Consider the following 22,378-nt stretch of genomic DNA (forward strand, 5'->3'; position numbering starts at 1 on the left):
TGTTTTGTTCTCCCCAACAGGATATCTGTTTGTCCCAGGACAATCGACGCTCGTCTTGAGGTGGAGACCAGGCCAAAACCTGGCTAAATAAAATTCTTGGCATATATAAAGCATATTATTAAAGCATTTATCTTGGCCCGCTCTTGGCGGCCATTTGGCAGCGAGAGAGAGAGGACTTCCAGCTCATTTAACCCGCTTCATTATCGGCCACCCCTCCCCACCCCACCCCCTACTTATGCCGAGATATTGCTCAAGTGCTGAGCAAAGTCCTTGTTGGTTATTTACTCGGCAGGAGCAGCACTCGAATGCATTCGCATGGAGGCGAAGGAATTGAAATGTATTGATTTATGGCAGCAAGTGGCGGAGAGAGACCCCCCCCACACCCCTCCCTCCTGCGAAGGTGGTGGAAACTTGGTCCTGGCTGTGGTCCCTGCTCAAAGTTCAATAAAGTATACGCGCTGGTTGACAAGTCATAAGTTCTCGGTCAGTGCTGCACTGCACTCGGTGTCTCTCCCCCTCTGGAGAGTCCTGCCGGAAACTGCACTGCACTCTGTGTCTCCCCCCTTGGAGAGTCCTGCCAGAAACTTGGCCAAAGTCAAATACGACAAAAGTTTCCAAACTCCTGCGACTGGCTAGGATATTAGCCAGTGCATTACCCTACAGTCCTTCGATATTAATTGAGTTGATTGATTGGTTTTTTTGGGGTGGCGCTTCCTTGACCCCCCCTCCCCCTGTGACCTGTTGCAGGTCCTGCCAGTTAATTACTTTGATTTATACACATGCGTGCAGCGGGTACTTTCAAATTAACCAAATCGCCCAACCAGATAAGCCCCCCTCCCACCCCTCTAGCCCTTGGATTTATTACAAATTTCCACTCATTTGGCAGGACACACACAAGCAAGGATTTATTGTTTTGTTACACCGATAAAAGCAGACAAAAAGTGCTCAAGTGCGACATGCGCCCCCCTTCCATCGATAGGCATCGGCAATAAATTCAAATAAAAACCAAATGCCGGCTAATCTCCATTAGGCAAATGTGATCCAGCCAGGGAGGGTCCTTTGGCCAGGTGGAAAAGGTCATTGAGCAGCGAACTGAACTGAGAGAGGGGGAGGGGGGGGGATAAACTTAATGGAATTTGAATTTCTTCATTACGCATACGACGCGTGGGCCGCAACAGGTGAAAGGAGCCTCAAAACGGGCTTCAAGAGGGGGGGGGGGGGGGGTGGAGGGCCACACATGAAAGAGATTCTTCCTGGCCAGATTTTGGTGTTCATTTTCATGGGATTATAAAGAGCTTCAAGCGATTAGGGCCACGGACCGAACATCAATTCGGGCACCCAAGGTATTGATTGGCAGCAGGACGTGGGATGTGTCGTAAAAGTGCTCCTTATTACTTACATTCGATACATGGGGGCTGTTTACTCGTTTACGGCCCGCACTTAAATGCTGCAACTGCGAGTCATAAATGGGGCACGAAGAGATCCCCTGCATTTGCCTGATTGATGGCTCCAGGGTTCGTTCAACCCGGACTACAGCCTCCGTGGCTGGGCCACATCCGTCCTGTTTCCGTGCCAGAGACGAGTCTGTTTACGCTCGGCTACAGCGACACAAGTTTTGTTATTAGAAAAGTTTTAATGTCTTTGGGCAAACGCACGACCAAGCAGAGGCCCCGACATGCATTTCCCCTGTGAGCCCCTGTCTGTGCCACTCAATAAGCTCCATTTGGCGCCTGCCACAAACCAAAATAAAGCCTGTGTGACCTTCGGTTTGTGGGCTTTTAATTTGCCATCGGAAGGGTCCTGCGCTCCGCTGAGCAGGTCCCCAAAAAAAAGAAAGAAATTTACATAACTGAAAAAATATTGTGCGGGCCTAAACGAGGCACAAACGTGGCCCTGCGGCCCGCTTACAAGCATTTTTAAAGAGCGAAAACCAGATGTAAAACTTGGGCCTTCGAGGCAAATGTGTTTAACAAGGCAGAGGGGGGGTAAAAGGGGGATAGGGGGGTGAGGCAGGTCTATGTTTGCCTTGGCCAAAAAGTTAAAAGGCAGCCCCGGGCCTCGTGCGACTTTGTTTCGACTTCATTGATATTTCATTTGACCCTTTTGAGGCCAGAACTTGCCTCATAAGTGCCCCCCACCCCACACCGCCCCCCCGAGGCTATTGATTACCAAAGCAAAACAATTTACGATGCAAAGAGGTAGCAATTCGAATGTTTATTTATAACGCGGCAATAATTTGCATAAGCGACTGACACACGCGGCATTTAAACATCTACTTGTCGAGGGGGAAGGGGGAAGGGGGGTGGGGGGCCTCTGGCCTCCGTTTCGGGTGCTTCCTTATATAGGCCTTGTAGTAAAAGTCCAAGAACATGGAGAACATAAAGATGTTCTGAATGAAACCGATGAATGCGATGAACACGGGAAAGTGGCAAGGATTCCGTACGATCACCAGCAGGAAGTGGCACGTGAGGTAGCCGAATTGTAGGAGCTGCAGCTGGGTGATGCGACGCTTCCACCAGAGCAGGTGCCGCAGGGCGCCCACCGAGGAGGCATAGTAGTAGGCGTACATGACGCTGTGCACCAGCAGATTGATGATGCCCAGCATCGTGCAGTGCGAGCCGCCGAGGAAGGTCATGTACACGGATACGCCGAACACCATGCCGCCGTGATGGTACACATGCAGGAAGCTCACCTGCTCGTTCTTCTTGCGCAGGACAATGAACACCTGCGGAAGGGACAGAGAGGCGGTTACTCCGAAATACTCGCCCCAATGGAGGACCGTCTACCGACCGTGTCGAGCAGATCCAGATACTTGAGCATATAGTAGCCGTAGGAGGCATACAGGACATTCATCATCCGCGGCGTGGTGTCCGTGTGGTCGACGGGCTGGCAGGTCCAGCTGAAGCCCGGCCGCAGGTAGGTGTTCGAGAGGCCAAACAGAAAGACGCCCGTGTTGGCCACCACCTGGACGACATTGTACACCTGCATGACGGTCTTCAGTTCGTACGGGCGACGGTGCGCCATCCACTTGGGCCCGTAGTGGAGCACAAAGGCCAGATAGAGGGCCACGAAGGCCAGGACAATCCACAGATTGCCGACCAAAGGCAGGTGGGCCACCCGTGGATCGCCATGCTCGGCATACAGATCCCGTAAAAGGCAATACAAGTAAGCCACCACGTTGTGCCGCATCCTGACGTTAGTTTTGTCCTTAGCCTTGTCGCTTGAAACACACGCAGCGCCAGGTCTCAGCCCCACGAAGGTCTTCAGTCTTCTGAAATAGACCAGAGTACGGCCCCCAAACCGAATCCAAAGCGTCGAGGCTATGGTAATGACCGGCAAATGAGAAACACCACGCATTCCCCATTGAACCCGAGACACCAGAAGAAGGCCTCTGCCCAGAAGAAAGGGAAAACGATTACTATATGAAACACATTGTTTCTTCTTCGATTTGCCGTGGCCAGACACAAAGTTTTTGCGCCGACAAGATTTTCCCATTATTCGACAATGGGAGTAAAAGTTCCCCGATAGCAGAGTGGTAAAAAATGATGTTACTCAACACTAATCGCTGGCCCCGCAGCCATCCGGGTATGGTATATGCATCTAACCCAGTTTCTGAGAGTATGGCTATAAATTTTGCAGCATAACTGCCAATAGAAGCGCAACTGTTTTGAAATTAAGCCAAGAAGAAAGAGGAGAGAGGGAGGAGGGCGGAGAGAGGGAGGGAGCAGCATCTGCTGTGACCCACTGCCGTGGCAAGTCCTTACAATGGCTGTAAATAGCCGCGGGCAATGGACAAATGGCTCTTAAAAGCAACAACAGGGATACCCTTTGGAGGAGCTCTACCACCCAGTGGGAGTGGGAGGACCCTGTTTTACGAGCTGGGGGTGGGGGGGGGGGAGGCGGGCAGCAGGTGCAATTTGTTTGGCAGCCATTTTGTGGTCGAAAGTTTAAAGAGTGAGACCAAGAGCCCGGGGGCTCGGCAGGGTTTTAAGTAAATGCAGCACTTGCACGCCTCGGGAATCAATCAATTGAGTGGCAGGCAAGCAGCAGCCACCACAAGGAGAGGGAGGACTCCCCTCAATGTGGGGGAGGGCTGTGGAAGGCCCTTACTTGAGCCCTTAAGCCGCAATTGATGCGTTCGTACGTGTACGCATGTCCTTGAGGCCTGCATGTCGTGACCTTGTTGGGGCCAGCCAGGCCAGCCACCGACAAAACAATCATTTGCATGCCGCCACCCCAAAGGACAATGAAAGGGACGACGGCTCATTTGCACAAATAAGCCATAACCGCATGGCGGCCATTTTCGGAAAAGAACTCCGAGCGGCAGAGAGCCGGAGAGAGCGGAAGAGAGCCTGGTGAGCGTGCTGGCTCTTGGGTGGGGGCCTCGACGGGTAAGTGCTGTTGCAATAACGGTAATGGCCACAGTAACGACAGCAGCAAACAACAGAAATAATAATGATCATCATTTTGCCGCGCACCGGAAGTATGCAAATATACGACATGGAACGAACCACAGACGACGGGGGACAAGGCTCTCCTGTTCGTCAAGGATGCGGATGCGGACCCGACAAAGCCATGGCCTTAACAGGTCGCGGCCAAAATTAAAAGTTTGCCGCGAATGAAGCGTTAATGAAGGGCGGCGGTACACGAGTAAGTAAACAGTTTTGCGGGGGGGGCGACAGCATAAATATGAAAATGAACCTCTGCTTCTGTCGTGTCCTGTCCTCCCCCTACCCCTCCCCCCCCCCCCCCCCACTTTCTGTGTCGTTTGGCTATGGCATTAAATGAAAATAATAATCTCTTTCGGGCAGGAAATGAAGGGAAATTCAGCAGGAAACTTTTGTGACGTGCCGCAAACAGTCCGTGTGCAAACACACACTCGCCGAATCTCTCTCTCTCTCTCCCTCTGTAGTGTGTGTGTTTGTGTGTGTGTGTATTTGTATTTAAATTGAAAGCTCCAACACAAACAGAAGCTGCCCAGCACTCATGCAGGTGTTAAACTACGCACCCGCTCTCCGCTCTCCGCTCCCCGCTCTCCGCTCTCTCTTTGTGTTTCACTGTGAGTGGGTGTGGCTGTGGCTGTGGCTGTGGGGCGTGGGTGGGTTACCAATGCAAATTACAGTCATTTGGTCCGCTATTTGTTCCAACCACTCCAACCGCCTTCCCTCTCGATCGTATATTATTTCAAAATGTTGAAAAATTTATATTTTTTAATGAAAAAAAACGATGAAAGCCAGCCGAAGCTTTAAATACTCTGAAAATCGAGTTTAAGAGAAACCAGAGCTCGAAATAAGAGAGTATAATACTAAACAAACATAATTTGTATTATTTTATGCACACTTAGTCGAGCACTGGCTGCCAATGAAAATATAAAAAGATAAGACTTTGCCCTCAAGCTTTAATTTCGTCTACCTTTGAAAGCTTTGTAGAGAGATGGGTACTTTTTGCCCTCCAGCTTTTTCCGTCTGCCTGGGCAAGCTTTACAAACAGATCGGTGCTTTTTCACCCGCCGCCTAGCGCACGAAATGTGCCTCTTGTTGTTGTTGCGAGAGACAGACGTGTTCTATCGTGCTTCCTTTTTGCCCTCCAGCTTTTTTCCGTCTGACTTGGCAGATCGCTGCTTGTTCTGCCGCTCTCTCTCTCACCCGCCGCCTAGCGCACGAAATGCGCATCTTGTTGTTGTTGCTATTGCGAGAGACAGACGTGTTCCATCGTGCTTCCTTTTTGCCGTCCTGCTTTTTTCCGTCTGCCTGGGCAAGCTTCACAAACAGATCGGTGCTTGTTCTGCCGCTCTCTCTCTCACCCACCGCCTAGCGCACGAAATGCGTCTCTTTGTTGTTGTTGCTATTGCGAGAGACAGACGTGTTCAATCGTGCTTCCTTTTTGCCCTCCAGCTTTTTCCGTCTGCCTGGGCTAGCTTTACAAACAGATCGCTGCTTGTTCTCCCGCTCTCTCTCACCCGCCGCCTAGCGCACGAAATGTGCCTCTTATTGTTGTTGCTATTGCGACACAGACATGTTCCATCTTGCTTCCTTTTTGCCCTCCAGCTTTTTTCCGTCTGCCTGGGCTAGCTTTACAAACAGATCGGTGCTTGTTCTCCCGCTCTCTCTCACCCACCGCCTAGCGCACGAAATCTGCCTCTTGTTGTGGTTGCTATTGCGAGACAGACATGTTCCATCGTGCTCCCTTTTTGCCGTCCTGCTTTTTTCCGTCTGACTTGCTAGATCGCTGCTTGTTCTCCCGCTCTCTCTCTCACCCGCCGCCTAGCGCACGAAATGCGCCTCTTGTTGTTGTTGCTATAGCGAGACAGACTTGTTCCATCGTGCCCAACCGAAGTCACGAAGCAGAGCACCCGAAAGCGCAGGTAGAAAAAAGGCGTTCGGTTCAGTGAGAGATCAGCGCGCTCGGCTGTGCTTGGATTCTGTTTCTGTGTTTTTTGTTGTTGCTTAATTGCCAGCTCTTGTCCGAAACGCTCTTAAAGCCTTCGATTTAAGAGTTGCGCCTAGCACAAGAAAGAGTCTTTTCGTGCTTTTGTGTTATTTCCACATTCCACAAGCCTGTGGTCAAAATCATGATACTCTTCCTTCATGGGCCATAAAAATCCACACAATTTTTTCCCGTTGACTGTCAATGGCTTGTGGCCCTGGCACGCACGATATCTATGGCTGGCCAAAGGAACTTAATGGCTTTCACAGGTGTTTCCCTGCCACTATCCCCCCCCCCCCCCCCCCCCCCCCCCCCCCCTACTTTTCGGGGACCGACAATCTGTGCACTTGGAGCACTCCGTAGCCCCCGTAATTATCACTCCGGCAAGTGGATGGGGCGATAATGACTTGATTCCAGTTTGGCAGAAGGTATAAATGGGTATTAATTATTATGATTACGACTGTGGGAGTGGGGGGGGGGGGGGGGTGGGTGCCCAAGGACATGCCATATTCGTTGGCGTTCATTCAGGCGGAATTTGGCAAAAGGCCCCGAAAAACTTCAAGGGTATTATATAAATGTTGGCCCTGGCCAAGACTTCTAAGCATATTTTGAATGCCAAGCAAATCCTTAGCCCCCCACGCACCCCCCCCGGCATCCCCTCTGCCTCTGAAAGTCACTTCCAAACTTCAAGTCAATGTCGCAAAATGTTAACGGCGCGTTAATAATGCGATTAGTGGATGCTACGGACCCATTCCGAACCAGCGAACCACCCACGGGAGCCTACTCCACCCCACCCCCATTTGAATGCCGGGGAAACATTGGAAAATTGGCTTTAATTGGTGAAATGTTTGCCACAAAACATGCCATACAGAGAGAGAGATAGAGAGAGAGAGAGAGAGACGAATGTGGCAGCCGCTAATTAATAAATTTCTTGGGGATTTCTAGCTTTTTGTTGGGGGTTCCGTCTGGCTCCTCCTCGTATAATTATCACATGACAATTGCCTGGGGTATAGAATGTGCCCCAACGCCACCTCCCCTCCCCCCTCCCCCCTCCCCCCTCAATTACATTTTGGTGTTGCTGTCGGCGACAATCCCCTGGTAATAGGATATTTTCAATTTCCATTTCGCTCGTTCCCTATTTTTTTTGTATTTGTTTTAAGTTATGGCCCCACACTCAGCCCCCCTCCCCCCCTCTCTCTCTAGAGGAATCATTCAATCATTTTTTTTCGGTTTGTCAACTACCAGCCGGAGAAGAGCTATCCGGGTGAGTTCTGGTCACGTAATTGAGCCGTACAGGAGAAGTACGGCCGTAGCCGCAAAGAGGCTTTGCTTTTCCCGAGCAATATAGAAAATGAATTGTATGCAGGGAAATATGAGGAACAAAATCGGCACAAACCGCAACACAGCGGCCCCCAAACAGCTGAGCCACACAGATTTTCCGCCCCCCAGAAGGGGTGGAAGGGGGGGAGGGGGGCCACAGTCGGCTTGTGGCAAGGCACGACGACGACTGATGGAAATTTATTGCCGGCTACATACCCAAAGGGATTCACAAATATCAGACCAGTACATCCCCAAAGCGGGGGGGTTGCCACGCCCCCTCCTCTAAACCCATGAACACACCAAATGCGGTTTTAGCCGTTGAGAGAGGCGAAAAAACAGAAAAAAATCTGTTGGAAAAATATATGACAGCCAGAACATGTTGCTGCCACACCCGACTGCTGCTGCTGCTGTTGCAAGCACGCACTGTGCATATTTTGTTATGAAAATTTAAGTGAAATCACTAAAATGGCAAACAAAACGGCAAGATATGCAAAAATCCAGTCGGGTGGGGTTGGGGGTGGGGTTTTTGGGGGTTGGCTAAACCCTCGAGGCGGAAAAACAGCTGTTGTTTGTGTTGGCTGCTGGAAAACTTATGAAAAATTGTTGTCAGTTTATAAAATGGTGATGCGGCAAGTACATCACGTGCTGCAAACAGACAACTGAAGCTCCAGCTGCTCCACCCACAGCGGCAGCCACAGCGCCACCCAATGCCCCACCCACTGGTCCTGCTCCTCCCCCTGCTCCTGCTGCAGCTCCTGGGAAATGGGTCAAAAGAAAGTTTTTGGGGGGCAGCTGACTTGCAGTTTATGGCTCGTGTTACTCAATAAACATTTGTCAGGACCCGCTCTCCCCCCCCACCCCCACTTCGCTGCGTTCCGTTGTCAATTGTTACGTTTTATTGCCCTGCAAGGATACCCAGATACAAGATACACACACACACACACGCATCCGGTGGATACCGGCAAAACGAAGAAATTTATGATCAGTGACAAAAGCACATTCTCACCTTTGATATACCTTTACTGGTTTTGCCTTTGCTTTTGCCTTTGCTTTTTGCACCTTTTTCCACTCTGGTGGCGCCACAGAGATCCTGTGGGGGGCGGGGGGTCTCCCTTTGGTTTGTTCTGTTTTATTGAGCACGCCCTTTCGCTGCAAAGCCCCCCCTCCCCCCCCTCTAGCCGTGTGCGCCACGCATCGATGGCTCTTTTATGCGCTTCGCAGTTTTTTCGTTTTGCGATAATGGAGACAAATGTTGTGCTCTTAAATTTATCGATTGGTTGCCCCCCCCCCCCTCCAGGCCTCCACCTGAAAGATAAGCCAACTATTTGTGCGGGTCTCCAAAAAACTTTTCAATTGAGAGAGTCCTGGGTCCTGGGCTGCCCGCCTAATGCCTTCAGGACCCATAACGAGTTATTAATTGTGGGCGGTGGCGGTGGAGGGGGTGAAGGGGGGGCGGGATTAGTGACCACGCCCCATCTAGGGTTTTTTTTCCGCCATTTCCCTGGCGGCTTTAAACATTAAACACCGCAACGTGCTCGAGGACCACGGCGCCTGGATTTATGCAGCGTTACACTGGCATTAAAATAGCAAAAAGGGGATTACGCGGGGCCCCACAGCCCCACAGCCACGGAGTACTCCCTGCTCATATTTTATTATATATATATTGTATTCTTTGGCCTCGCTCTCTTTTACATAAATGCAACTTGCGTTGAGTGCCGTTGAATGGAGAAATGGAAAATGGCAGAGCCCCTCTGGCTCTGGCCAAATTAGATGTGACTATACGTGCAACATGGTGGCACTGCCACGAATCACTTACCTCGATTTGAAATGGCTGCCTCGGCTGCCCCGCCGTGGCTGTGCAGCAGCCATCCGAGGCTAATTACAATCAGAATGGGGCAATTCATTTTGAGCGCTGTGTGGCGCCTCCCGCAAGCGGCAGAGTCGTCTTCCTTACCGGCGCCCCAACGTATGCCACGCGAAATTATTTTCATTGTTTTGCCACCGATTTTTGTTCGCTTTTTTGTGTTGAAATTTCCTCGAGTTTCCCTTGGGTTTTTTTTTCCGCTTTAAGTTTTCATTTCAATTCAGCTTGAACATATTTTTGCATAGTCGGCAGTTTATTTTTTTGTCGCTCCTTTGTTGTATCCTTGACAAATTTCTAATTAATTTTTATTGCGCCAGAGAAAGCCCAACAAATAGCTAATTATCATTGCATGTCCTCGAAAGGCCACAGTAGTCCTGTCGGAGTCCGACTGTATCTGTATCTGTATCTGTTTCTGTATCTGCAATAAATAAATAAATATTTGTTTCAGTTGCAGACTCAAAAAGGCATTTCGTATGTTGCAAGTTTGAATGGGAGTTTGGGCACTTCCAGCAATAATTTGCACCACAAACCACTCCTTGTCCCTCATATTCATATAGATCTACCAATATACACTGGCAGAAAATATAGACACTCATTTTTAAGTGCAAAAAAAGCGAAATTAGGCAGAGTTTACTTTGATTTAAACATAAATTAAATGTTAAATAAATATAATTTATTTTCGATATTAAATATATTACTTTATCTATTTTTATATATTTATATAAAATTACTAGAGGCTGAACGACAACGAGAAGCTTATATTTTAAATAATGCATTTTTTTATTTAAGAAATATATGTATTTTGTTTGATATTTAACTTAATTTTTGATATATTTAATACAAATTTAATTTAAAAAGTAAATTTTTGTTTTTGATTGAAAAGTTTTAACTTTAAAAACAAAATATTTTTAATTTGATAATTCAATAATGAAAATAATTAAATAAAATTTTAATTTCAAATATGAAATAATATAAATAATAATAAATTAAATTAAATAATATTTAAAATATTATCACAGATACAATAATGTTGTTCGCTGTTACTTTTTTTTAATATAATTAGGATTGTGTTTTTGATTATAAAATAATATCATTGATACCATTAGAGCAACTTATACAACAGTCACAGGATAAAATTTCGATGATTATTTAGGGGGATATTTTCACAGGATCATTTAATTGCACATAGTTTGTATCAGTTTATTTTATAAAAAAAAAAAATGATAATAATATGAAAATATTTCATTTAAATTATTTTTATTTAAAAACCAAATATATTAGTTTAATATTTAGAATAATACAAATTTAAAAAGTAAAAGTGTTTAATTGCAATAAAATATAAATTCAATATATATAAATGTAATATTTCGAATAGTAAAAATTAAAGGTATTTAATATTAATGGAAATTATATTTATTTTAAATATGAAATAACGTTTATCAAATAATTTTTTCCATATTTAATGTAAATGAAAAACACTTTTTTTTTATACAATTTCCACTCGCCGGGAAAATCACTTTGTATACATTTTTCCACCCAAATGGTAGCCTATTTGGCTCTGTGTATGGTATCAGTACTAGTCCGTATGGGTGGTATCCTGTAGTCCTTGACGTTTTGGGGGTAGCTTCCCGCCGCCAAGCGCCCAACTTTCAAGTGCAGCTCTCGGGAAGGGTTTTGTTTTTTTTTTTTTTGGTTGTGGCTCAAAGCGGGCTTTAAAGAGTTCACATGCGCCCCATGAACCCACACAGGGATCCATCTATGCACACACACACACACGGGGGGAGGGGGTTGGGGGGCGCACCGAAATGCGTCTGCAGAGCGAAAACTTCACTGACACGCAAAATTACCCCACAAAGTGCAATTAGCACACAAGTTAAATTATAAAAGTTCCGTTTTTTAACCTTTTGCCTGGGTCCTGCCTGAGTCCTGCCCGAGTCCTGCCACACACACACACATGCCGCTGCTTGGGAGAATAAACTCCTATGGGCCATGGGTAAACAACACTTCAAGAGCAAAGTCCAAAGCCAAATAACAAATTGTTCCTGGGGCCAAGGAACCTCAGTCTTTCCCCCATACCCCCCCCCCCTTCCCTTCCCCCTCCCTCCACCACTTGTGCCATTTTTAATGACAAAGTTTTGCATAATTTTACGAGTTTGCCAGCTTTATCCTGGGCCATGCGAGTGGCCTGAAAAAAATTCAAATTATTTCATTATCACTTCCGTGCAGGACCTTCCCCAAAAAACTACATCGAGTACATCGTCTCGGCCACAGCCATAAAAACCAACAGCGAAAAGTGGACAAGGACTGGCGACTGGACTCTGGACTCTTCAGGAACAAAAAAAAAATTAAGTTATAAATTTAGATTAACCCGTGCTGCAGGACCCACTTTCACTGGCCGACTGGGACGCTTGAAAAAGTCCATTAAAAGTCGCACGAAATGCCAGCAGATCGAAGGATAGACACAGGGCTAGAGAGGGGGGTGGAGAGAGGGGGGATAGAGAGGGGGGTGGGCGGCATAATTATCTATCGTTTTCATTATTACCTTGGGCTCAGGCTCAAACTGGGGCTCATATCCTGGAGGAGCAATAAAATATTTTGTATCTATCGTAGGAGTCGCCACAAATCTGCACTGGCACCAGCACTCGTTTAATTACTCAAAAAGTCGGTGCCCCGTGCCCCGTGCCCCAAAAAGGAAAAGGCTTTTATCATGTAGGCGGTAAATAGCCGTAAATAAACAGCCGGCGGGCACATAAAACGGCAACAAAAGATGCAGGGACGTCGGTTGTCATCGGAGCCTGGAGACGGTGGCCAAGGTTATCATCAGTTTTATGGGCTTTGGGCCTACAGGGGAGGGGAGGGGGAGGCACCGACCGACACACACGGGTACAAATTTCTCGTGTCTCGTTTCTCGTTTCGCCTCTCTCGTTTCTCCTCGGCATCTGATCTCCTCGTTCGGGTCACAGACGGCCCTGGCTAAACGTTTCATCGGCAACGATGGACCCTTGCCGCTGTTTGCGGTCGCCATAAAACTTTAATATTCTAATAAAGCGGTTTTAATTATTTAAACAAAAAACAAAACAAAAAAAGATACAACATTTCACGTTCCGACACTCGGATGTTTTTAATTTTTATGCCGTCGCATCGCATCGTAACTTGAGTCTCGACTTTTGCCAGTTCACACGCCTCGACTTTTCCAACCAAATTGCACTTTTGCGGTACAATTTCCACAGCTACTCGTTCGGCAAGTTTTCCTTGGAGCAAAGTCGTAATTAGTTTTTGCTGGTTTCGCTGTGAAACTGATTTTCATTTGGCTGAGGGGAGAGCGCTGCGCTGCACTGTGAGCCCGGTTGAAACTAAATCCCAGCGAAAAAAGGAAAAGCTTCGTCTTCTGTCAGGCTCTCGAGCACCGCGTCGCTGCGGTCGACTAACGGAACTTTAAAATGGGTTAATTGCATTGTAAACTAAACGAACAAATGCCAAACAAGTGGCACAGCACAGCACAGCACAGCGCGGCTCAAGGGGGCAAACAGCAAGACAACAAGAGCTGCCCTGCCCTCCTGCAGCGGTTTCGATTTGAGCTTTGGCTTTGCTTTAGAGAAAAAATCTGCTATTGCATGGCACTGTAGAGAGCAGACATTTTTTGTTATTGATAATCCACAAGAGAGCGCTCGCTGGTATGAGTCTGACTCTCTCTGTCGGATCTTACAAGAGCGCATTGATGAGAAAGAGATGAACGAAGAAAAGACAGTGCGTTGCGGGAGGTGGACTTTGAGCTTCTGTTGGCAGCCTAGAAGAGAGCGCTCGCTGGTATGAGTCTGACTCTCTCTGTCGGATCTTACAACTGAGAGCGCATTGATGAGAAAGAGATGAACGAAGAAAAGACAGTGCGTTGCGGGAGGTGGACTTTGAGCTTTTGTTGGCAGCCTAGAAGAGAGCGCTCGCTGGTATGAGTCTGACTCTCTGTCGGATCTTACAACTGAGAGCGCATTGATGAGAAAGAGATGAACGAAGAAAAGACAGTGCGTAGCGGGAGGTGGACTTTGAGCTTATGTTGACAGCCTGGAAGAGAGCGCTCGCTGGTATGAGTCCGACTCTCTGTCGGATCTTACAACTGAGAGCGCATTGATGAGAAAGAGACGAACGAAGAAAAGACAGTGCGTTGCGGGAGGTGGACTTTGAGCTTTTGTTGGCAGCCTAGAAGAGAGCGCTCTTACGTGCTGAGTGCGCTTTAGCGACATCTTTGATGAGAGAGCAAAGAACGAAGTTTGCTGTTGTACCAAAAAGAGAGCGCGCTGCCGAAGCTGGACTTTGAGCGCTCTCTTGTATGTGTTCTCCGATGACTGATATTTGCTTTCTCAAGCCTTTAAGCTCTGCTCTGCTCTAAGAGAGCCAAGAGCATAGTTTGCCAATGCTCCAGATTGTTTCCTTTGTTTCTTAGTTCTTAGTTTTCTACTCAGTTGTAGTTCTTGAATGCCACTTTGCCAACTATCAAGTGTGCCTCATTAAAATTAACAAAAACGGAAAGACACGGTTAGCGGCAAAGGCATAGGATCATCCACGAAAAACTTGTAGACGTGGAACCCGCCGCCCCCCCCCCCCTTTCTGTCGGCCACTGGCGGTGAATTATTTGCAACGACAAAGTCCTGTCGGTGGGGCACCACATTGTCATCGAAATGATTAACAAGCCAACTTCCAGCTCAAAGGCCGCAAAAAAGGAAAAAAAGTGGATGCATGTGGATGTGTGCGGCAAGTCCTTCAGTCACACACAAAGGCTGGCTGGCTGCGTGCAAAGTTCAAGCTGGAGCACTTGCCACGGCCACAGGCCTGGGCCTGGTCCTGGTACCGGGAATTGACACGGCAACAATGTGGCAAGATGGCTGACACACGCACAGAGCTTCCACCTTCTATGCAGTTGAACAAGTTTTAATGAAAAACGAAGAAGCACGAAGATGTGGCAAGTGATGTGTGGGGGTGGGGGGGTGGTGGGGATCTACATACAGCTCGATAAAAGATTATTAAAATTTTCCAAACGAATGGCAAAAGTTGCGCTGCAGCAGTTTGTCAAAGGTTCAAAAGGTTATCTCCAGCATCACACACTCCTTGACTCCCGTGTGCGTGTGTGTGTGCCTCTCTGTGTGTGTGTGTGCGAGAGCGCGGGTCTACAAAGTTGACAGACATTTTCCAGCAGAAAAGTCAAGCACCCATCTAGCACTCGAGTGGAATGCAAAATCCCGTTGCCCCGAGGCCGAAGCTTTAACTTTTTGGGCTTATCTTTGTGCCAAAGTCCGGGCAGCTTTAACGGTGTGTGGGGGAGGGCGGCGGGGGGGGTGGTGAAAATTGAATTCTGTTCAACTTTCGGGGCCACTGGACAATGCCCGGGCCCATGAATACCTACGAGTCTCCGGTGCTCGTACATGAAATATGAAAGTAATCTCTGCATATATTAAGGCGTTAGACGTCTGCTTTAATATGCAGCCCCCAACCGGGGTCCGGGCCCAGGACCTATCTCTGGTGCAGCGCCAGGGACCTCTGCCGCCTGATACTTAGGCATTTTTGCTGAAGCAAACATAATTCGTCTATTATGCAGGGTGGCAGGCAGTCTGCCACAGGACATGGACTCCCCCCCCACCCCACACTCTCGCACATGCATATCCATCTCAGGGTCTGGCTCTGGCTCTGGCTCTGGAGTTCATGGAGCTCTGGAGCTGCCTGCCTCGGTGCCGTATTCACTTGGCAATTACTGCTTTATTTATTATGCCGAAATGGATTATCCCTTTTAGTGCCCTGGGATGCAATTTCTGCTTGTGCTGCTATTTTGTGCCGTCAACATTTTTTCCCCTCCCCTTCCCTCCTCCTCGCTCTTCTCTGCCTTTTGTTGTATCCTCGAACATGGATGGCGAGGCACGTCGGCGGACGGACTCTGCGGCAAGGCCTATGCACTCCTGCATGGCTTCTAATCCAGTGACAGGCAGGAAAACCTGCTACATTTTCCCCATTTAAATAGAATTTTCCGAGCAGCCGCCAGAAGCTCTGCATAAATATGTTCGATGCGATGCACACAATTAAATTAAACAAAATAAGCATTGGAAATTGAATTTGAAATTGAATGGGGGTCCTTCCTGGGCCTTCCCGGGCAGTTTAAATGCAAATATTCAAGCGCATTGTCCTGTCCAACATTTTGGGGCAGCCGCACGGCGACATTTGTTGCGAATTTTTTTTTTTTTGTGTTGCACACAAAATCCATAAATCAAATCAATAAAATGACAGCATGAAAAATTGCCAAACATAAAAAAGTAACCGCAGGGCAGGCTTTCCAGCCATTACTCCGGGAGCTGGAAAAATCGGCATTTTTGGCGAAAGTTAGAGCTGGAAATAAAAACCGTAACCGCATTTGAATGGCAATCGGCAGTTAGAGCCACAGTTTAGCCCACAAAACAAAAGCAACACAATAATAATAATAATAGAATAATAGAACAATACACGTACAATGGGGGATATGCAGGGAAACGTTAACCTTTCGACACCTACAAATAAATAAATGGCCAAGTAAATAATGGAAACAGCATCCGAGTAAACAAACCCAAAAACACAGCAAAAAAAAAAGAACCCAAAAACATGAAAGGAAGTCTGGTTTTGGGATCCAAACGAAGCGGTGGATACACTTTCCGAGGAGGTTTACTGTTTCCACCCAAAAAAAATCACATCACACGTTTTTTGCGTCCGTCTTCTTTTACTTTCTGTTTTGCCGACGGTCTTTTTGATCGAAGGCTGCCGAAGCCAGCCTTTTGCTTTTGCTGTGTGGCTATCTCTCTCTCACCGAATGCGTCTTGTTTTTGTTACTGTGAGACCTGATCAATCGTGCTCAAGCCAAGCACACGAAACGAAGCTGGAAAGGGTGTTCGGGTGTTTGTTCGCGATCTCAGGCGCGGCTTGGCAAGCTCTGCTGCTGCTGGCGTCACCTTTTGTGCTGCTCAAAGCTCTGCTAATAAGAATAATACCCTTTTACAAGCGTAGACAGAAAAACAAACACACAACGAAAATGACGCAACATAGAAATGGTTGAGCTAAGGCGGATCGGGAGGCTGGTCACGACAACGGTTCATATGTGTAACAAATAAAATTGTTGACTGTGCCATAAAGCGGGGCGGGGCGGACAGAAAAAGAAACAGAAACACAAATAGCAACAGCAGCAGCAGAAGCAGCAACCAGCAGTAAGCAAAAGCAGCAGCCAGCAGAAGCAGTAGCCAGCAGTAAGCAAAAGCAGCAGCCAGCAGAAGCAGCTGCCAGCAGAAGCATCAGCAGCAGCAGCGCAGCAGCAGATAGCAAAAGCAGCAGCCAGCAGAAAGCACAAGCAAAAGCAAAAGCAACAGCAACAGACGCCGTAATGTAAAACACAACGAGATTGAATGAAAATCCTCGCATGACATAACGAATAATACGCAACATGTGAGAAAACAGACCGAAAAATGCACAAAATGGTAAGGAATCTAAGCCAAAGAAAAGAAAAGGATTCCACAACGTATTAGTTGTATTTCCCTGTCCCCACTGTGTGTCGTTCCTGTTTCCATGTGTCAGCTGTCATTGCGTCAGCTGTGGTGGATCCTGCCGTAACCCAAGCACCAGAAAGCCATGTCCCGTTCCCGAGAATGGCAATAATAATACGTTATTGGGAATATATTGATTGCCTGTATTAAGGGGGTACACCCCCCTCTCTCTATCTCTCTCTCACTCCTTTTGATGGTTGGCCGACGCGTGCTAGGATTTTGGCTTTGCTCCTGGCATGACGGCATATGACGGGGGGGGAGGGGTGGTGTGGAGCTCGCGAGCGCCAGCAGCAGGTGTTCTTTGTTTTACGCCCAAATGACTTTCGGGTTTATGGGATTCCAACAGGGGGAAGGGGTGAGGTGGGGGTGCTGTGGCAAACACACACTCGAGAGGCACATGATGCGGCAGGTTTCTGACTTTATTCCGGATATTTGCCGAGCCGATGACATGCAACGATTCTGTCAACACAAAAGGCAAGTCAAGACCTCCTCAGTCCTGCGTCCCAGCTGTGATTAATAAACAAATTGAAATACCTTTTTGGCCAAGTCGCTACTCAATAAATCACTGGCTTATCCACCACCCAGCAGTAGGCCTGCAGTCAGTCTTCTTTCAGCCTAAATCAATTATAGTCGAAGCACACAAAAACATGGCCTCTAACAACACGCACACAGGCGCAGGCACACACGGACACGCACACGGACACGGCGAGGGCCCAGAGATAATTTATTGATTACCATTAACAAACAGCATGTCAAGTAAGTGTCATTAGAATGTCAACGCATGTTGACGACGAAGACGACCTCCTGATGGACCCGCCCGCACCCGCCCGCACCCTCTGTCCCTGACTCCAGGTCTAGCCCTCTGTCTGCCCCCCGCCCCCTCCCCCAGTGACATGCTCATTAATTTCAGCGACTGCCCCTGGCCGTCGGGGGAACAAGTTCATTTCGTCTGCAATTTCCCGCAGAAAGGCGTTAAATACGGACTACAGACAGGTGGCCAAACAGGTTGGAAGGAGGTTACTGACCGCGGGCTCCATCACAGTTGACAACGTAAATTGACCCGCGGAAGAAGCGCCAGTCGCGCGGATGGCGGGGGTGCTGGGGGGGCGGGTTGACAGGTTGTCTGGTGTGGAAAAAAAAGCACACAAAATACTGACAGTTTGACAAATTGTTTATGTAAATGGAAGTGCAAGTGGCTGAAAAAGATGGCAAAAGGAAATTCGTTTTTGGGCCAAAAAGCTTAGGCATATTGGCTTAGTGACACGTTTTCCGTGTCTCCTTCGTCTCCAGCTCCTCCTCCTGTGTTACGGATCCATTTCACGCGCCGTCTTCCGTCCGGCAGAGAGTAAACATCTAATTTACTGTTTGTGCTCTTTAATTGTTTGCCGTGCCCGTGCCCAAGCCCGTGCCCCGGGGGGCAGCACCAGATACGCTGACAGGGGGCTCTGTGAATGGCCCCTCCCATAAATGACAACGACCTTCATGGGAGAACGGACCGACGGAGGACTAGGACTCCGCCCAGGCAATTAAAAATTTGCTGTCTTGAAATTTCAACTGTAACCGGCGTCAGCGTCTGGCCTGCAGCAACCTTCCATAGTTCTCGGCATTCCGTGAATGCTAAACCCTCCTCATTCGCCTCCTCCTGCTCCTGCTCCTGCTCCTCCCCTCCCTCCGGCCTGCGCACGAGGGGTTTCCTGGGCGGCAATTTTCCTTCGTCGCCAGCTGCCGTTGCTTTACCAGTTTTCTTTTCTTTTCTTTTCTTTTAGCTAGTTTATGCATACCCTGGCAGATCTTAGACGGCTGGGGTACAACCGTATCGCCGAGGGGCACTGCTGCATAACGCGCGACACGTTTGGGCGCCGAGCCAGGGCACAGTGGAGCAAAAGACCCACAATTTAACTTATTAAAATTGATAAAAATAATGTAAAACATAGAATTTTGTTATTAAATTTTTAATTAATTTATAAGTTTTAAAAACAATAAAAATTCATTAATGCTCTAAATGTAATTTTATTATAATATTTCAAAATAATGAAAGAAATTAAGTCATAAATTTGTTTGAATGTTAAAAAGAAAGCATTACATTTAATTGAACTGCAATATTTTAAACATAATACATATTATTTTTTTTATTAAATTAAAAAAATATATAGAAAATTGAATGCTTTAAAATTTATTCAATTACAATTTTTGCAATATAAAAAAAATAATACATTTTACGTAATTTTATTATTACTTAAAAAAAAATGAACAAAATAATGCATATATGGTATTTAATCATAATTTTAATTTTTGAAGTTAATAAATAAAATTAATGCATTTAACTGATTTATATTACAACTTTTTAAGTCTAAAAGATGCGTTAAATGCGTTAAATTTAATTTAATTATAATTTTTTACATGGCATAAAAAAACTAATGCATAAAATGTAATTTTATTGTAATTTTTAAAAATAATAAGACAAATGTAAAGCTTTAAATTTAATCTCATTCTAGTTTTGTAAATAGAAAAAAGTAATCAAATTTAATTTTTAAGCATACAAAAATTAATGTATAATATTTAAAATTTTTTAAATATAAAAAAATGAATACATGAAATTTAATTGCCTTATTAATTTTGATAAAAATAATATAAAATAATATTTTATTTTTAAAATTTATTGTAACACAATTTTTTTAAAATTTTCATTCAATATTTATTTAATTAACAAAATATAAAATATCGTATACATAAATGCCACTGAAAATTCTTCAATGTTTCTGGTGTTTCCCCTTAATAAAGGGTATTTTCTGGTGCGTCTCCTGAAGATTCTTTTGATTTTCTTAGGTTTTTTCTTCTAGTTTTCATTTGCTTTATGAATATGCGTGTTAGTCTAAGAAACTGTGTGTGTGTGTGTGTGTGTGTGTGTGTGTGTGTGTGTGTGTGTGTGAGTGTTGGTGCCACAAAAGCTGTTGCTTGCTTTTCCGCTTAGGCCCAGGCCCAGGCGCAGAGCCCAGAACCCAGGCCCATGGCCGAAGGGCTCTCTGAATGCCTTTTCTGCCACTGCGGAAAGTTTTTCTTTTGAAATTCGTTTTCCCCAACGCCCCCTCCCGTCCCCCTCCCTGCCGCGGTCCCCGGCCTTTTGTGTGCGCGGGGCGCAAAGGCGACTTAGTGATACGTTCCTTCCAAGCCGTTGGCCCTGCTTTGGCCGGTTATTAACTCTAATTACCACATTAAACGCCAAAGTGTCTTAATATTCAATTATAAGTTTTCTTTTCTTTTGCCAAACCATTCCATGCCGTTCCATGCCGTTCCACACCGTTCCATTCCTCTATTCCACATTTCGATGCGTGTCCTGGCCGTTTTGCGGTGGTGCTGGCCTATGGGAAAAGTTTTTTGGGGGGGGAGGGGCCTCTCTTTGTGACCTGCTGGTGGCTTTAATGATCTCTGAGTGCGTACAAATTATTTTCACTAACTGTGTTTTGGTGTTTAGATTGCTTTTGATTTTGTTTTGGGGGGAAAGTTGGGCCATCGAATCGATGAAAGCCGCATCGCCTTGCCACAAATTGTGCTAATGGCATGTCGCAGGGGGGGAGGGGGTGGGCACACATGGCAGACAGCAACTCAATAAACTAATGAGTGCTTATAAAGTCAAGCCCGTTGACAGAATTTTAATTAAAGAAAAACGTAAAGCGCTAATTTTGCATATTAATAACGTGGAGCCTTGAAACGGTAGCTAAAGGATCTGCCACAGGAGGAGGCAGGCACCCACACACCCACACACTGGCAATAAATAGTCCTGGCTGGCTGTAGTCGAGTCCTGGAGCTGCGCGGTGGCTTCCTGCCATTTAAGTAGTTGAAATTAATTTCAATTCCACTCGCACATGTCCCGACGACACACACACACATCCCCCCCTCCCCCTCCCCCACCCCTTCCTGGTGTCTCTTTGAGGCACGTACCCGCTGAATGGGGCAACAGACATAAAAGTCGCCTCGCTACTAAATTATAATATCAATTATTTCGCAACACAAAACACATAAGCACCGAGCACAGGAGCTGGCAGTCAAGTAGCCTGTTTGGGGCAGGTTAACACAGGGGGAGGGGGGGGGGGGGGGGGGATTCTGCAGTAATTACCGGTTGGTATGCAAATGCCAGAGCGAGTGCCTGCTTCCTCCACAGCGAGGGCTTTTCAATGATGGTCCATTAATTAGCTAAAAACCCAGGACTAGGACTAGGACCAGGACGAGGGCTGGGGCCAGGGGTTTGAGCAACAATCAAGCCCATAAATAGTTAAATTTAACTCCAAAAAGCACCGAATTTTATACAATTTCAAAGCGCATGTCAAAGTCATGTTTTTGGGCCGCGGGCCCAGAGCCAAAGACAGCTCCAAAGACAGCTCCAAAGTGCGCTCCAACGCCTCCCCAGAAAAAGGCAGGAGTAACCCTCAAACCAGGACGAAAGACCACCAGGAAGACCTTGCCACTGCCACATTGAAGTGGAACAATGGGCTGGCTGGCAGGCTGGAGGGATGGCTGGCTGGCCTTGCCCTTCAACCCCTTCTTCCGTTGTTGTTTTCGGTGCTTTCTTCGCTTTTTTCTTTTTCCTTTGACCGCCTTGCCCCCAAGAAATTGTTTCTGCGTGATTGAGGTTTTCTGGCAGACCTTTTTCTTCTGGTAGGGTGAAAGGTCAGCCATTGCAGGCATTCATAAAAATTTCGGGGGGTCTATTTTTAATATTTTGATTAATTTGTGGGCCTCCACACAATGGACAAAAGACCCTTCTGCCAGCGAAGATAATATTATCTTTTTGCCTCGATTGCCCCACCTGTCCTGCGTGGCAACCTGCCACTTGTGGGGGCAAGCGTTTGCCAGGAAAAACAATAATCTAAATGCTAAACCACTATTTTCAGGCACAAGAAAAACCCCCACGAAATTAAAGAAAAACTCTAGAAAAAACTCTGGGCACATTTTGAAATGCAAACAGCGGAAAATGGCTCAAACATTCGGGCCAAAAAAGAACCCTTTCTTGGCCGTCAAAGTGAGTGAAATGTGCGGCGCCCTCTCGCAATGATTTGTCAAATTAAAAGCAAAGTTTGTGCGAGACAAGCAAAAGGGTGGCTCGTCCTTCAAGCCCCCCTTGCTCCCTTGCCCCCCTGCCCCCTTGCCAAGTAATTAGTAAAGCAGAAAACTTGGGCCATGGCAATGAAAAATGACTGGAAATTGGGCGTGAAAATGGCCCGTAGAC

The 22,378-nt window shown here is 46.8% G+C and overlaps 2 protein-coding genes across 3 annotated transcripts in view; both read right to left on the reverse strand.

Moving 5' to 3' along the window:
* klg (klingon) overlaps positions 1-22,378 on the reverse strand; it is a 51,218-nt gene that overhangs the window by 23,680 nt on the left and 5,160 nt on the right. The window contains exon 2 of one of the 2 annotated variants that reach the window (XM_033384447.1): positions 9,563-10,022. In XM_033384447.1, coding sequence (XP_033240338.1) covers positions 9,563-9,737 — 175 coding nt within the window. In that variant the 5' untranslated portion in view covers positions 9,738-10,022. Of the gene's footprint in view, positions 1-9,562; positions 10,029-22,378 lie in introns of both variants that reach the window. The other variant, XM_033384449.1, reaches the window with a different exon arrangement.
* Positions 2,183-3,282, reverse strand: LOC117185018 (elongation of very long chain fatty acids protein F). The gene is made up of 2 exons (XM_033384453.1): positions 2,791-3,282; positions 2,183-2,725 (listed from the first exon to the last, which is right to left on the reverse strand). The coding sequence occupies exons 1-2, from the start codon at positions 3,187-3,189 to the stop codon at positions 2,273-2,275; spliced, it is 852 nt and encodes a 283-aa protein (XP_033240344.1). The 5' UTR covers positions 3,190-3,282; the 3' UTR covers positions 2,183-2,272.

This window comes from Drosophila pseudoobscura, chromosome 2 (genome assembly GCF_009870125.1).
Source record: "Drosophila pseudoobscura strain MV-25-SWS-2005 chromosome 2, UCI_Dpse_MV25, whole genome shotgun sequence".
NCBI lineage: Eukaryota > Metazoa > Arthropoda > Insecta > Diptera > Drosophilidae > Drosophila > Drosophila pseudoobscura.

What these genes read in the sequence shown, in the direction of transcription:
- LOC117185018 (XM_033384453.1), bottom strand. Translation starts at nt 3,189, where the DNA reads ATGCGGCACAACGTGGTGGCTTACTTGTATTGCCTTTTACGGGATCTG. An exon ending in ATCTGGATCTGCTCGACACG is followed by an intron (nt 2,726 to 2,790) that starts GTCGGTAGACGG and finishes TCCCTTCCGCAG; the next exon opens with GTGTTCATTGTCCTGCGCAA.